General features: G+C 38.6%; 2 protein-coding genes across 4 annotated transcripts; one reads left to right on the forward strand and one right to left on the reverse strand.

The window, feature by feature from the left end:
* Positions 1–1,391: 1,391 nt before the first annotated feature.
* rpa3 (replication protein A3) lies at positions 1,392–4,260 on the reverse strand. Its single transcript, XM_026156598.2, has 4 exons — positions 3,941–4,260; positions 3,732–3,806; positions 1,647–1,758; positions 1,392–1,566 (listed from the first exon to the last, which is right to left on the reverse strand). Exons 1-4 carry the CDS (start codon positions 4,037–4,039, stop codon positions 1,484–1,486), a joined length of 369 nt encoding a protein of 122 aa, XP_026012383.1. The 5' UTR covers positions 4,040–4,260; the 3' UTR covers positions 1,392–1,483.
* umad1 (UBAP1-MVB12-associated (UMA) domain containing 1) lies at positions 4,229–13,197 on the forward strand. Of its 3 annotated transcripts, XM_026156596.2 has the most exons (5): positions 4,229–4,361; positions 6,920–7,008; positions 11,308–11,393; positions 11,801–11,965; positions 13,008–13,197. In XM_026156596.2, exons 2-5 carry the CDS (start codon positions 6,927–6,929, stop codon positions 13,059–13,061), a joined length of 387 nt encoding a protein of 128 aa, XP_026012381.1. In that variant the 5' UTR covers positions 4,229–4,361; positions 6,920–6,926; the 3' UTR covers positions 13,062–13,197. The 3 variants fall into 3 exon arrangements, with proteins under 3 accessions (XP_026012381.1, XP_026012379.1, XP_026012380.1); XM_026156594.2 differs by lacking the exon at positions 13,008–13,197 and having other exon boundaries at positions 11,801–12,343; XM_026156595.2 differs by lacking the exons at positions 4,229–4,361; positions 13,008–13,197 and adding an exon at positions 4,434–4,559 and having other exon boundaries at positions 11,801–12,343.
* Positions 13,198–15,906: the final 2,709 nt, after the last annotated feature.

Raw genomic sequence — 15,906 nt, forward strand, 5'->3', positions numbered from 1 at the left:
AGAAGTAATTGGCTGTATTTTATTTATGTTAGTTCTGTTTTTTTTAACTTGTAGTTCTAAACTGGAAGATTATTGTGATATTGAAATATAAAAATAAAATTATATTCTATTATTTTTTCATCGCTCAAAATAAGCGTCACACTCGCGGAAGCCGAAACGGCGTGCCTTTATCGAGACTTTCAACCCCAGGTAGGCCAGTTATGGATCTTCGGATCAACATTACGTCAGCAGCAGTTCTTCACCGTGAACTATGTTAAAAACAAACACGCTCACGCCTCACAGAGGACAGCTTACAGTCCTGCGTAAAGATGAAGTGACTTCGTACAGCCCCGATTTGCAGACGCTGTGCGCAGAGGTTCAGGAGCAGAAGTCCCATTGTAAACATATCACGGCAGACCCGACGATGTTTCCATGAACACGCTTTTCAGCATCTCTTTACTGACCACTTTTCACACACGGTTGCTGTACGCACACAGCCGGCTGTAGCTTTTCAGCTCACAGCCCGACACACACCAACACAACAGCAGAGAGAGCACAGACTTTAAGGCGACGAGGCGTGATTGCGGGTGCAGCTCAGGTGCGTCGCCTCCCCTGCAGCGGCGCTGCAGACCACGCCCCGCCACACACATTAACCAGGTAAAATACATTTTTAGGCAGAATGTTTTTTTCTTCAATTATTTTTTTAAAGTCAGGTCAAGGCTCCAAAAGCCGATATAAGGGTGGCGGCTCACAACAGTTTTTGTTTGCTGGATCATTTTAGTTCAGCTTTCCTTTTGTTATATTTCTTTCAGTTCAAAATGTGTTAATTACATAAATAAAATGTCATTTTCTCTGTAGCACTTCATGGATTTCATAAGCAGCACACCTTAGTTGTTCACACAAAGCATAAATGTAAAAAACAATATACACAGTGTTATCTTCATTTTAGATGTCAAAAAGTATTTGCGGCTCCCAGTGTTTTCTTTTGCGTGGAAACTGGCTCCAAATGGCTCTTTGGGTGTTAAAGGTTGCTGACCCCTGGTTAAGCCATTCAGCTTCTATATTTTGTCTCTACATTTAACCTTTTTATGACTCTTAGTTCTTGTGCTGCCAAGAAAATGTATTACAAATGAATTATGAAGTGTAACGCATTCTACTCTCCGATTGGTTTGAAAGCTCAGCTAAACATAATGTGAAACTAGCTGAAACTGACAAGAGTAAAATTAGCCAGCTGAACACTTCCCATTCAAGTGTCAGTGCTGTAAATTCCAGTCTGTGCCACTGTGGACATGAAATTCTGCTGTTGCTGTCACTCTATTGTGTCTTTTAAATTTGTTTATATGTGAGTACATAAAGTATTACCCACTTATTTTACAGTTTATCATAAAAAAAGAACCTTCAGTGACATGTGATTAACAAAGGTTTTCATTTTAATGCAAATATTTTGTACCACACTATTCTCTCCAACATGTAAAATGAGACACAAAAACAATGAAGCCAATCTTCATCCACTTGCAGCCACTTCAAACGGGTAGTACTGAGGAAAGTCGTGAATGACCTTCAGGGCTTCATTATACAGCTCCAAATCTGTGGGATAAGCAGACACAGCACACTGTGAGTCACAGATCAGGAACAAAACTTTACTCAATCAGTCTAGAGAGACGTACCAAAGGGAATGCCTTTGTCCTCTCGTAGGATGTTGTATGTGGTGGTGGTTATTACTCCTTTGCTGGACACCATACCAATGACCTCCACAATGCCACTCAGCTCTTCTTCAAGCTAAGAAAAGAACCAAATAGTTATTGAAAGTTTCTGAATGAAATTTTAAACCAGCCATTTTGCCAACACTCCACCTTCATTTTGCATTAATATTTTAATCCCCCCTGTGTTTATTGAAAGTCAACAATCTCTGCTCAAGACTTTCAATTCAGTTAAATTTATTTATATTTTAATATACTTTTAAAACAATATAGATGTAGGCAGATTAATATAATAAAGCAAAGCTACATCTTTAGCAATCAAGGCTTGGTCTGTACTCATTTGTCCAGTAATCCTTAATGCTCTAATTGAATTTCATTCTTGCCTGAAATAGGACATACTTCTTTCCCCTGCTAGAGTAGGTTTCTTAACAGAAAACTCATTGTTGCAGCCATGGGCAGCCCACACTGACCCCTGTAGACTGTTTTTTGTTTTAGTCTCCTTGACTCCACTGTTCTCTTATTAGTTAGCTAACATAAACTAATGTGAGTCTATCAACTGCAACCAACTACGGGTGGGCGGATATATCGAATATGCTTGATGTATCTTAACTGATTTGTTTGTTTGTTTCAATTTTTATATGTTATAAGCACAAAAGAGCACCCTTTTTAATTTCAGTTCTTTTATTTTGTCTCGTGAATTCTTGCTTTTTTTTATTGATATGCTCTTTGTTAAATGCAGTGTTGGGCAAGTTACTTTGCAAAGGTAATTAGTAATAGTTACTTCTTTAAAAAAGTAAGTGAATTAGTAACTCAGTTACTATATTCTAAAAGTAACTAATTACTTGGTAAAGTAACTATAGCATTACTTTAAAAAAAAAAGTTTAACCCTGTGGGGTCCAGGGTATAATTGGCTGTTTCTGACTACTTTTCATTTACCTCTAAATTTCACCTTTAAAAACTGTTTATCTTGACTTGTTTGGTATCATTCTTTTCAGCACAACCTCACATGTCTGAATTTACAGTTAGTTTTTCCATTTTGGCATTCTGTATTAGCACAATAATCTAAAAATCTGACTTAAAAACATAAAATCCGAGTAGAAGAGTTACGTTTTTTTACTGTTTAACAAATCATTTTCATAACTTGAAATGCAAACAGAAATTGTACATTTTAAAAACCTATGCACAGTTTTTGCAAACAACAAAGTTAAATGCAGCTATTTACCTAAAAATGCAGCCAATGCATTTTTCTAACAACCATTTCAAACTATTCAGAACAATCAGGTATTCTGCATCAAATAAGATGGGACATAAATTATTGTTGCCTCTTCAAAATATAATTTCTGTCCACTATAAGATAAAGGCCCATATGGAAAAGAAATAGTAAAAACTTATGATTTACTCATGAAAGTGGCCACTTTCTCATTACTTTCATATATTGTTTTAGTAAGTATCCAAAACATACAAGTTTCATTATATAATTTTTCAAGGGATCTTATATCTGTTTTCACTCTTGTATGCTTTTCATACAAGTTTCACACAAGACAGATACAAACTTTATAAGATTTATATATTTTTTTTCCATATGGGCAAGCTTGCAGTTATCAGGCTTGTGATGTTCCCCACGCTCTTATTCCCATCACTGATTAAATGTGTAGTGTTGACCACGGAAAGAAACATACTGTGACTAACTACATAACTATGACAGAATAAAGTTATGAGTGCTGTATTCGGGAGGAAATCTATCTAGGAATTGATCATTAACACTGAAATCTCCCCTCATAATTACAGTCACAGCTGTATAGTTGAGCTTATCCGACACGTCGTTCAGAATACTGCAGCGACTCCCTGTGCGGGCAGGCATAAATAGAAGTGACTGTGTGATGACGATGCGGCGGCGAGCGAAGCTCCTACGCGGAGAATATGACCAACAACAACGGTACAAGCAAACAAGAGTGGTCCACAGACCAGTTGTACCACATACTTCGTACCACCAGCACCGCTCACCCTGAAACGTGTAGGCAAACTGATGCCATAAATTATGGCAGTACTCACAGGTTCGTTCAGTTCTACCGTAGCGCTCTTTCCTTCTCCATCAGACACACTGAACGTTTTTCCTGTTGGGTGAACCTGGTCAAGAAAAGCAAAACTAATACTTTATGTCCTTGCTGTTAACAGAGTGGGCCAGTGCATATATGCAGGTGTAGGTTAATCCATATTTATAATTGTTAAAAATAATTTAACTAGCACCAGCCAAAACCCACCTTTTCAACGCGCCCAACGAAGCAGACACCTCTGCCAATGTGCTGTGACAGCATAGAGCAGTTTATTCTTGGTTTAGAAGCGTCCAGTAGACTTGCCATCTTTACAGTTAGCTTCTTTCACGTTCCTGGACCTTCGACAGCGCAACACAGCGCGGGAAACGCGTAGTCCTGACCTTTAGTACAAAGGCGCAGCTCAGGCGGGCGGCTTACCCACATTACATGAAAAAACGCGGCACTTGAAATTACGGCCAAAGGGGAATACAAAACAAGCGCCTCTCATTTTTCCAAGCCATATCCGTTGTGCTCTAACATTTTCTTCCGCGGAAACGACAACGAATCATTCCGCTACATATTGCTGACAGCACGAATTTTACAAAAAAAGAACACTGATAATTTCTACGTGGACAAGGACCGCTTTAAGGTCAGTGAATTCACCGTCATAATAACTCGGGTGATCCTAAAGGGCGAAAATATGATAGAATATTCTGATATTTTTTGTAATGCTGAGCGAAGGTAACACGAACAGGAAGTAAACGAGTGGCACCAATAACTGGCAGTAAACACTAAAGGAACAAGAACTGACTTTATTAAGGCTTTCTGAATTCGACAAGTAACGATAGTAAGAGTGCCATTTTCACTTTCTATAGAGCCATGGCTGTTGTTTGGGCTCTCAAAACACGACCGAAGGGTAGACAGCGACCAGGGTCACTTTAAAAGAAATGTATCACTAATAAGTTGTGATGCATTTCTACATTCATATGCCCATGAAAACCTTAAATACGCCCGTTTGTTTAAAGTGATTCAACGTCGTTCGCCTTGGCTTTCTCTTTGACTAAATTATGTGTAGAACGGATTTGACGTTTATCGTCAGTTTTCAGAACAAAGATGTGAAGTCTCAACAAACAAGGACGTTCTGTGAACGTTTTTTTTTTAGCGAAACTCCATTCTTGATAATATCAGGCAATAGTCCTGTAGAGCACCGAGACTGTAAATATGTAGTGAGATCTCAGCAGAATACACATTTCACAAGTCGTTAGCAGACTTCTGTGAAGTTAAAGAGATGCGTCTTTCAAAATGGGATTCCACACATTGGAGATACCGAATGAAATATACTGTGGTTCACTACGCATAATGTATTTTTATTTTTGTGGTTCCAATACAATGACTGGAAAAAAATAAACTGGATTGAGACAAAACAATGGCCCAAAGATGGGATCCAGAACCGAAATACGTTACCTGCACTCACTCTTCAGCATAAAATCATTTCTTAATATATTTGTTTAATATTTTCCTGGTTGCTTCTCTAAATGTTTGCTGCAGTTCAACCAGCATAAACTTTGAACAAATGCAAGTGCAATATTTCTGTAATTTCTATTAATGAATTTATTTGTCACTAACAGATATTCACAGCACTGATCACATGAAATGTCAGCCTATAATAGTTATGGTGTAACAACACAGTGGTTTAGTAGCACAGTGTGGCTGCTCAAGTCAAAGAATGGATGTTGATAAATTATATATATTATATAAAGGCGGGTAGAAAGATATATTCTGTGTGGCAGAACATCTAGGCATGGCAGAACGATAAGTGAATGACAGAACCGGATGCATATATCGTGGCGAAGTTACGGTGTGGTGTAGTAGATGTCTTTATGAGGAAGTATTTTTAGATGACTTGCTGAAGGACTCATTTCTATCTCGTGTTCTTCCTGTCACGCGGCTCCTTGAGATCTTCTGTAAACAGTGATATACCTGATATGTATGGGATACATAGTCAGACCTCTTCAATAGCAGACCATTTGACTTCAAAGTAGAAAAAAAGAACAATATTGGTTGCATTCCAATAAGAATGGATTCTGCTTTTTGGATCAGAGCTAGTTTTAAAGCCTGCTGTGTTAGGGTGGACAGCTACAAGTAACAGGTATAGCCTAAAAGGTAGATCAACTGAAGGTTTTCAGTTTGAATCCAGTTTCAGAGGCTAAATGAAAAAGAAAAATTGTGTTTCTTAACATTGGAATGGGTGTGACAGCAGAGGATGCTGGGTATAGAGTGAGATAGGGGCAGATGATCTGTTGTTAAAATCCCTAAAAGAGGGAGCAGCCAAAAAAAAAGAAGGCGACCATTAAGCTGGGATGAGGAATACATTTTTTTACAAGTGCAAATAGTGTACTCTGTAGTGCTATTTGTTTGCTGGAATTCATAGGTGCCAACAGAGAGACATTTATCTTTAAACAAATATTAAGGATTCTGTGCTGCTGCTCTCACAGTGGTAAAAGTCACAGATAGGTACACCTTCAGGGCTGCACCAAAACACACAAAGTAAGGAACACATGACAGAATCATCAACTTGTTAAATTAGCAGCACCAAAAATAGTTAAATTTAAGCAGTTTTCCCTTAAAATGTTACCCTTGTTGTTCTGAAGGTAATGCCTGTGAACTCACATGTTGGAATTCCAGACCTGGCACATCCAAACATATTTTGAGGGTGTGCTGGGAGACCCTTTTCTAGACTAAAAATTGGTACACTACCTGACTGTGGTAGAAGTGGTAGAACTTACAGATTTAAATGTCTAGTAGCAAATTCAGTGATTTCAAACAAAGAAAAAGGGGAAACTGTCTCCTCAGTTAACTGAGTTATTCAAAGACATGGGTATATTTTTTCATGACATTATTACATTTATCACTTGCATTTGCATACCACACAAGAAACTAAAGCACAATCCTAAAACTTTTCTCAAGTTATGTAAAAACCTGAGAACATTCCTAAGGGTTCCCTGAAGCTTCTACAAAACTAACCTTCAGATAACAACCTGAAGGTTGCTGTTTCTGTTTACTGACATTTGAACTTCGAGTGAATCAGTCTGTTGTTATGCTTTCTCGACAGTAAGCATGATAAAATGAATGAATGCGAAACGTATAATGCACTGGCTCTTCATCTAACCTATTGCTTCTTCTGTTTTTGGGTTTTTCTTTACACAGGTTTATCATGTGGAGCTTGTTTGGACTGCGTAAGGACTCAAAGAAGTCAACCCCAGACAAGGAAGTAGATGGAGGATTTGTTATTGTTGGTAAGGAACATATTAAAATGAAACTATATATAAAGCTGAAGTTTACAACTTGTTTTACAAATTTTTAAGAGTTTTTCTTAGTGATGTATGGTTATCTGCACATTCACATACAGGTATGCACCTCTGACAGGAAGCACTGTAATGTTAAAATGAACTCACAACTCCAGAATGTCAAATCAAATCAAATCAAATCACTTTTATTGTCACATCACATGTGCAGGTACACTGGTACAGCACATGTGAGTGAAATTCTTGTGTGCGAGCTTCACAAGCAACAGAGTTGTGCAAATACAATAATGTAAACAAGCAAAATACAAGAATGACTACATTCATTCAAACTAATAAATATATGTCCAATATATAATAGTATATGCATTTCTGGATGAATGTGGTTGGAGTTGTGTGTTTTGTTCCTTTCAACCATCATCATACCCTGTAGCATGTACTGCATGACAAAAGACCAGTGGTGTTGTGCATTGCTCTTATGTAGAGCCTACACACAGTTTTACTGACTGGTGTCTCAAACTTAAATGAGTTGTGAGCCACTGCTGGCACTGTCACCTCTTGTGAGGGCCACTGTTCAAGTGGTACAAAAAGCAAACAAACAAGAAAACACCCACAAATATTTCCAAAAATGTTTTGTTTGTTGTTTTAAAATTTTAAATATTGTATAACAAGACAAAACTGCAAATGTGAACGCACAGAACGCACAATTTAGATAGATCTCTAAATTGCTCTTTCTCTCTAAGGTGCTATAGAAAGTTGTCTTCCACTAGCTTTAGGCTTTTCTGAAAGCTAATAGTGTCACATTTCAGTCTGGTTTCAAACCACATCATAGCACAGCACAAGCACTTTTAAAAGTTTTTAATGGTCATTTATTAATTACCGACTTGGGCAATTCTCACGCTTTTAGACCTAAGTGCTGAGACAGTTATCCTAATCTCTAGACTAGAGAGCTGTGTTGAGTCACTGCTTTTGATGGTTTAGATGTTATTTAACAGACAGAAGCTTTCTGTCAGGTTAATTGAGTTTTCTTCAACACCTGCTCGCCTCACTTGTGGGATCCCCCAAGGATCCATTTTTAAGTCCAATGCTCTTTTTAACTCTTAATACTCCATTAGTTTAAAAAAAAGAGAGAAAAAACAGAAGTGGTACCTTTTGGACTTCCTGACACTCACTCCTCTTTTAAATGTCATCCCCTATTGTTCAGTAGACCCACAAAACCCCTATACAGAAAGTTGATTCCAGCTGTCTCATTAAAACATCTAATCCCTGATCCTGTTATCCGTACCCAGATAGTGCAGGTTTCTGGAGTCAATGTGGCTGAGGCCACTTGCTCAGCCTGACTCCCTTGACGTCCAAGTGTCTTCCCTGCTTGGCCTGATATGAACAAACCAGAGTAGCCTTGCAGGTCAGATCTTATAAGTAACACCTGTTATTGCAGCTCCCGTGTCGTTTGTGGCACTTGTTAATCTGAGTTGGTTTTAGAGGCCCATACAACAGGCCCAAGGGAAAATATTACTTGGAAAGGCTTGAGCAGCGAATCAGAGCATTTGGACTAATATAGATTAATACTTAGATTTATACCTTTATTGTTCCACAAAGGGTCAAAAAGGGAATGTCGACAGTTTAGACTTTAATTGCAGGTTTTTATTAAAGCAGCTGGGCGGGAGCAATAAAATAATAAAAAGAAAAACATTAAAAAAATAATCAAATCACTTAAATTCTATTAATTTAATTAACTCACTTTAAGGTTATATGCATGTTTTGTTCTTGTCTTTGAGGGGAGAGAGGTTGGTGGTGTGGTGGCCACTTCCAGCACTGAAGATGTGTTCCACTTCACTGCTCTGTGTTAATGGGAATAATCAGTAAACCAGGTTTCCTTGATAGATTCCACATCTTCTCAAAGATGGTAACAAAGCAGGTAACAGCTTGGAAGTCTTGAGAAGCTGCAACTTCCACTTAGAAAACGATGGAAGTTCAAATCCTTCTCAGAATTATAATCCAACCCTGATGATGATCATAATGATGAAATAGGGCCAAATGCAATCTGTGAGTCCACCGTGGACAAACTCCCCTTGGCGCCTTTGTTGGAATCTCCAACGGTAAACTTCTGGAATCCAGTCCTTTGAACTGCTCATCACGCAGGGCTCCGGAGACTGACCCCCAACGCCTCCAGGCATCCCAGTTTATACTTGTTATGTGCCCCACTCGCCCCACCCTTCTCTCTCTCTCTCTAATATCTATTTAACCCATCAGTTGTTTACATAAGATTCACTAATCTTCAGCCCCACCTTATCTCTCTCTCTATCGTTCTCTGTTAACATGGAAAATTTAATTACATTTGATCATTCAGTCACATATCAATAAGATTTACTTCACATTTCATTCAGTTCAGATTTTATTAGCACGTTCTTTAGCATACTCCCTTTATGTCTAAATGCTTTAAAAATCTGTGTTTGTTAACCACAATTTACTCAACACAATATACTGAGTACAATCCCCCTTTCACTAAATCACACACTTTAAAAGTCAGACATCCAGAAATCAGCGCGTTGTGTCCTGTATGTGCTCTCATTCACTCTCTTTCTCTCTCTCACACACACACACACACACACACACACACACACACACACACACACACACACACACACACACACACACACACACACACACACAGCCACTCTCACATCTCTCAAGGCTGTTTCTACACAGGCTGTCAGTTAGGTCTGAGTTAGGCGTGTCTCAAAAAATCATTATTTTATTTTCTTACTTTTATTCTTATTCATCATTTTAGCCAAACTCAAACATCTTTATATTTAACTGATTATGTGCTGATCAGTACTGAGCATAATTAACTCTCAGCAAATTCACATAATTCACATCATAATTCTGTGTTTAACCCTTCCAACATTTAACACTGTTTTTCTTGTTCCAAAATATAATGATGGGTCGGCCACACAGTTCTTATCATCTCAAACTCAGACATGAGTAAAAAGGGCTGATGATGGATCAAGTCTATACACACAAAATCTAGACAACTAGAATAGACATTTCCTCTACTCAGACTACATTTCTCTACTAACAAGTTGATCAGACTTGTATTTTTTATTTGTCTTTGATTACGAATAATCATGATCTGCTTAGCTCTGTTTTAGCACTCTGACCACTTTCATCAAATTGTTATCCCCTCAGCTTTGATAGTAAAGGCAGCCAGGGGGATTTCAGTCTTTTCCAAAGTTGGCCCTTTGGAAAAGCAGCTTCACATTTGATAAACAAAGAAATGCTGCTGTTAGTGCCAGTTTCTCCCAGCTAAGGATCCAGATTCAGATGACATATACCAATTAGTTACACTACATGAATGTCTTAAAGACAAAGAGAGGATGATTTCTAATTTATAAATTAGAAGTAATTTATATAATTTATAATTAATTATAAATTCAGATAAAACTGAGGTTATTGTATTTAGACCTAAAAAATCTCAGAAACACAGTGTCTAACCAGGTATTGCATTGCCTTGGCTTCTAGTAACACTATGAGACATCTTGGAGTAGTTTGTGACCAGGATAAGTCCTTTAATTTGCTTATTAAACAAATTTGTAGGACTGCTTTCTTCCATTTGCACAATATCATCCTGTTCATGCATTTTTACCTCTAGTTTGGACTACTGTAATTCTTTTTTGTTTGTTGGTTTTTAAAGAAAAACTCTCCATATAAACTCTCTGAGCAACCTTTAGTTAATTTAAAACGATACAGCAAGAGCACTGACAGGACTCGACACAGAGGCCATATTTGTCTCATTTTGGCTTCTCTTTATTGTAGTTTTTTGAAGATTGGTGGATCTCTGTCTAGCTTTACTTTTCTGTGACGGTCTTTTTGTACCAATCACGTTACTGACCTGTAATGTGACTCTGTGCTATACACTGGTCTCCCAGTTTTGCCGACTTTTAAGACCTCTTGCTGCCATCAAATTCTGAATTCCCTTATTTGTTACCTCAAAATCAGAGGTCCAGTTTTCTGAAAATCTTCTGAACGCGTTAACTCAAGAACGAGGGAATGTATGATTTAACTTTTTAATTAATTAATTAATTTGTTTGTTTTATAATTGATACCATAGCTGTTAATTGTGTTTGCTGATTATGATGTTTCATGTTCACATGCATCTTGAAAATGAGGTAAATAAATATTTATTAATGAATAGAATATATATTTTTTTTGGGTGAGAAGCCTTATTTCTTCTTGTTTCTTCAGTATTTGTTTCTAGTAAACATTAAGCTGTCTGTCCTGTTTGATCTCCAGCCGAGACAGTTGAAGAACAGAGACAGAAGCTGCAAACCATGAACGTCACACAGCCCTCAACAAATGTCATAGTGCAAGCATCAAAGGTGAGCAGCATGCCACGATCACTCTTCAAGCCCTTTAACACTGAGCTTAAGCAGAAGCCTCATCGCTCGCCTTCTGATCATTTCACATTTACTTCCCAAGCCTCACTACTTTAGCATTGACTGCTTTATGTCTAATTGGGCACTTTGCTTTAGACTCTAATTATACTTGTAACTGCATGTTTGTGAATTACTGTTTGCGCCATTGTCTCACTGTACAGAAAACTGTGAGATGCATCTATTCAGAGCCTCCACATTAACACAAATGTCTGACACAACCCAGTAATCTAAATCTTATCCAGCAGAATAAGACATAAATTGAACTTCAGGGCAGAATTCGGGCAGAATGTTGCACAAAACTGGTTTCAACATTGTACACTCACAAGGAACATCTCTCCTTTTCTTCATAGTCGTCCTGCTCAACTCCAGATCCGCAGTATGACACAAAGTTCCCAGCAACTTCTCACAACACGGGGACAACGATGAGACCTCGAGCAGTGGAAGCACATTCGACTCTTCCAGATCTCCTCGGGGATGTCCCCTTCACTTTGGCTCCTCATGTCCTGGCCATGCAGGCAGGATTCCCCCTCATCCCTGATATATTGCTGTCCCGGGACATAAATTATAATCTAGCCAGCTTTCAATACGACTTCACTTTAGAGAATTCTATTCTTCACAACGCCTAGTTTCTTTGAACTGCAATATTCCATAGTTCACACTATGGGGAACAGAGCTGGTAGGCTGCCATAGCTGACTTTATAACATATTGAAGAGAACAAATCAAACCTCATCTAAATGACACAAAATTAAATTAATTTAAATGTAGGGTTACTGAAATATAATGAATATATGGTCAAATTGTACTGTTGATCCCAAAAAGGTCACAGTTTTATAGGAAATGAAAGGCTTTCTTAAACTCTGTGTGTTGCTCATGGTGTGCTGCTTAACTTAAACGCAGACGGACAGTTTAGGTTGTGATTGCCTAAAACATGGTAAGACATTTTTTCAAGTTACACTCTGTAGATATAATGAAGTATAGGGTTACTGTGATTAGCAAAAGGAAAACTCCAGGTTATTACAACTCTGGCCCCATTGTCAGCGCTTCAGCTATCCCTTTGAGCAGTTAAGATCATGTTTTTTTCACCTCCATGTAGCTGTTTCCAGCCCCACGGGCTAAGGCCCAGCCAGCGGCCACTCCCCGGGCCTGGCTTCAGGGTGAGAGCCCAGAAACCTCCCCCCAAGTGTAGACTTGTTCCTTGGTTTCTTTGCTTAGACAGCAAAGAAACCAATGGTTTCTGAATTGCTCTTTATTGGTCTCCTCACCCAGGAACAATTGGGAAAGCGTATCATGGCAAATTGACCCAACCACATAGCTCCTAGGATCACGACATACAAACACCTCCACCACAATAAGATGTCGCAATTTCTGCTCTAAAATGAAGAGATTCTGTGTCTATTTTGTTTTCCTTATAAACATGCAATGACCGTTTTGTTGGTCATTGCATGTTTATAAAGTTTGCTGTACTGCATAACCAGTAAAGCAAACAGTTTGGGTTTTTTTGCTATTCTGCTGTTTTTCTTTTTCTAATTTTATTTGTTTCTTCTCTTTTGTACCAGAGAATCTGTTTGAGGCACATTGGCTCATTCCGACTGTTGGAACCGCTGCTGTAGGACATTTCTTCGTTATGGTTTTTCTTCTTCAGGAAGAAAAACCATAACATAAAATGGGTACCTCCAAGCATCCATTACCAGGCCACCTGCTGGCTGGGGCTCAAAACAGATTCCTTAAAAATCAGAGCCACTACAATTTTTGAGAAACCAGCAGTCTCTCATAAAACAGACTGCTGCTGTCTATAACTATGTAAAAGTCATTATATAGGCAGACAACAAACAGACATGCAGCAGACAGCTTGCAACCATTCACGGTTGTTGTAGAGCCATAGCTACATACCTTATATCTTTAGCCTGGATTCCACTGCAATGAAAATAGAATGGCTGCTGTTAATGCGAATGTTCGCACCATCTTCCACGTGCAGAGTTCCTGCACAACTGCCTGACAATATGTGACAGTCTAAGTGAGGACTGACATTCTGTAAAGATCGAGATACACTTTGGATTCAGGTCTCAGCACATCTGCTCTGAGACCTAAACCCACTGTTACTGGTTCCTGTGCCATAAAGGGGCAACTTCTGCCTTGGTGTCTTCCAAGAACTATCCATTATTTTGACAAAGAACTGAATGTTACATAGTAGCAGAATCCACATCACTGGTAAATTTACATCCCCATAACAACTGATGTCACTGATTCCAGTTTAGTGCTCAGCAACTCTGTGGTTCCAGGCCAGTGCCAGCTGCTTGGTGTGTTTTCTGGCACTGGATCCAGCCTTTAATATCCAGTTAAGTAAATTATCTTTGGATATGCCCAGAACTGCCTTCTTGCTTCACAAGACTAATGTCCCTATTTTTCCTCATCAACATTTTTAACATGTCAAGTTTGTTGTTGTTGTTGTTGTTGTTGTTGTTTTTCTTTTTTGCTTTTTTTTTGGGGGGGGGGTTGAACATTTGCATGGTGGCCCCTGTTACAAAATTGGCCTAAGTTATGAATTCGATTTTTCCTCCAAGAAAGAACTAATTTTTGTATTTGTCTGTTTGCCAACAATTCAAACACTATGAAATGTAAACCCTCGTCATGTGAGGATGTTGAACTTGGTTGAAAAGGCACTGACTTGGTCAGTAACATGGTCACTTGAACAGATTCTGAAATTCATACCCTAGGTGCAGTTACTAAAAAATCTTGAATGACTTTCAAGACCTTTAGGTCAAGCTCTCAGTGAGCTTGACCTTAAGGTCAGAGGTCAAGTTTTCTAAAACTTCGGAAGGAAGTCACCTGGGAAATTCAAATTCATACCATGGATTCATCTAATAAAACTCTCAGATTGAGTCTCTGTGACCTTAACCTCAACGTCAGATGTCAACTTTTCTGAAATTCTCTTGGGATTTTCATTATCATGGATATTTTTACTAGGAGGCTGAGAGGTAGACCTGGCAGCCCCCAGTATTTTTAATCCAGTAAATGTACATGCTAATGGTACCTTGCCTTTCCTGAGCTAGTGCACATTTTACTCTGCAAAACATCTTGTGAGCATTGAATATATGCTATACACGGGTTAATTGTATCCCACTTTTTGCATTTAAACATTCACTGCTGTAATCAGCATTAATATATTGATACTTGTACTTCAGATGTCATGAGGATTCATGCAAGTCATGGGTGACACTCAAACGTTACCTTTAGGTAAATTCATATTAAATTATCAATATGCTGAATTCACAGATGGGTTTCTACAATGGATGTAGTTTCAACATCCTGTAAGCTTTTTAACCAGTTACTAGTGGCACTCCGTCACTGTGTGTGTGTGTGTGTTCCTGTCTAGCTATCTTTGTGAGTACCAAAATCTGCATTCTACTATACTTTTGAGAACCAACAGTCACTTGTGAGGACACACACACCTCACACATTTTAAGGCCTTTTTGATGCTCAAAATGTGGTTTTAGTGTCAGGGTTACAATTAGGTTATGGTTAGGGTTAGGCATTCATTTTTAATGGTTAGGGTTAGGGTAAGGGGCTAGGGAAACCATTATGTCAATTAAGGTCCTCACTAAGATAGCTGAACGGGCGTGTGTGTGCTGTGTGTGTGTAGCAGTGGTCAGATTGACCTCTTAAGTTGAGGTTTGCTGAGATGGAATCTTTTTTTGGCCCATCCTATTCCTCGAGGAATCTGTTGGTAATGTGTGGCCTTGATTGTGACTGGGGACATTTTTTTTTCACCATTAAATTGTTGTTGAGCATTGTTTACCTTGTGTCCTTATAGTTATTTTGTCTCCTTTTTTAAAATATCTGGACATTTTATTGCTACTCTTTATATTGCTTTCTTTGGGGAATGTCATAGTTTCAAAAATAAACTTAGAACTTTACCCGTCTTCATACTGACCTGCTTACTTGTTTGGTTTTGGGACCTAATCTTTCTCGACCTGGAACTTGATTACTTTACTCTATAAAATGTCTTGTGAGCCATGAATGGAAGAAGGTACAACATGTATCACTAAACATCACACACACATCTCCTTGTTCAGCTAGCAACATGCCTTTCTGTTCTGCCATGTTGGGAGATTAGTTGGATGCATTTGTTGTCACAGAGCTTCAAGTGAATGTCTAGTCCATCCATTCATTCGTTCCATTTGCCCTTATGGGGGTCATGAGGGGGCTGAAGCTTATCCCAGCTGCCATAGAGTGAGCGGCAGGGTACATCCTGGACAGGTGTGGTAATCTGACACAGAGAGACAGGTAACCATTCACACTTGCATTCACCTCTTGGGCATTTAAGAATCATCAATTAACCTAACCCCACTGTGAGAGGAAGCCGGACTATCTGCAGACAACCCACACAAACACAGGGGAACATGCAAATTCCACACAGAAAGGCCCGGTGAGATAATAATAATGGATTGCATTTAG

The sequence above is a fragment of the Astatotilapia calliptera genome, chromosome 22 (genome assembly GCF_964374335.1).
Source record: "Astatotilapia calliptera chromosome 22, fAstCal68.1, whole genome shotgun sequence".
NCBI classification, from domain to species: Eukaryota; Metazoa; Chordata; class Actinopteri; order Cichliformes; family Cichlidae; genus Astatotilapia; species Astatotilapia calliptera.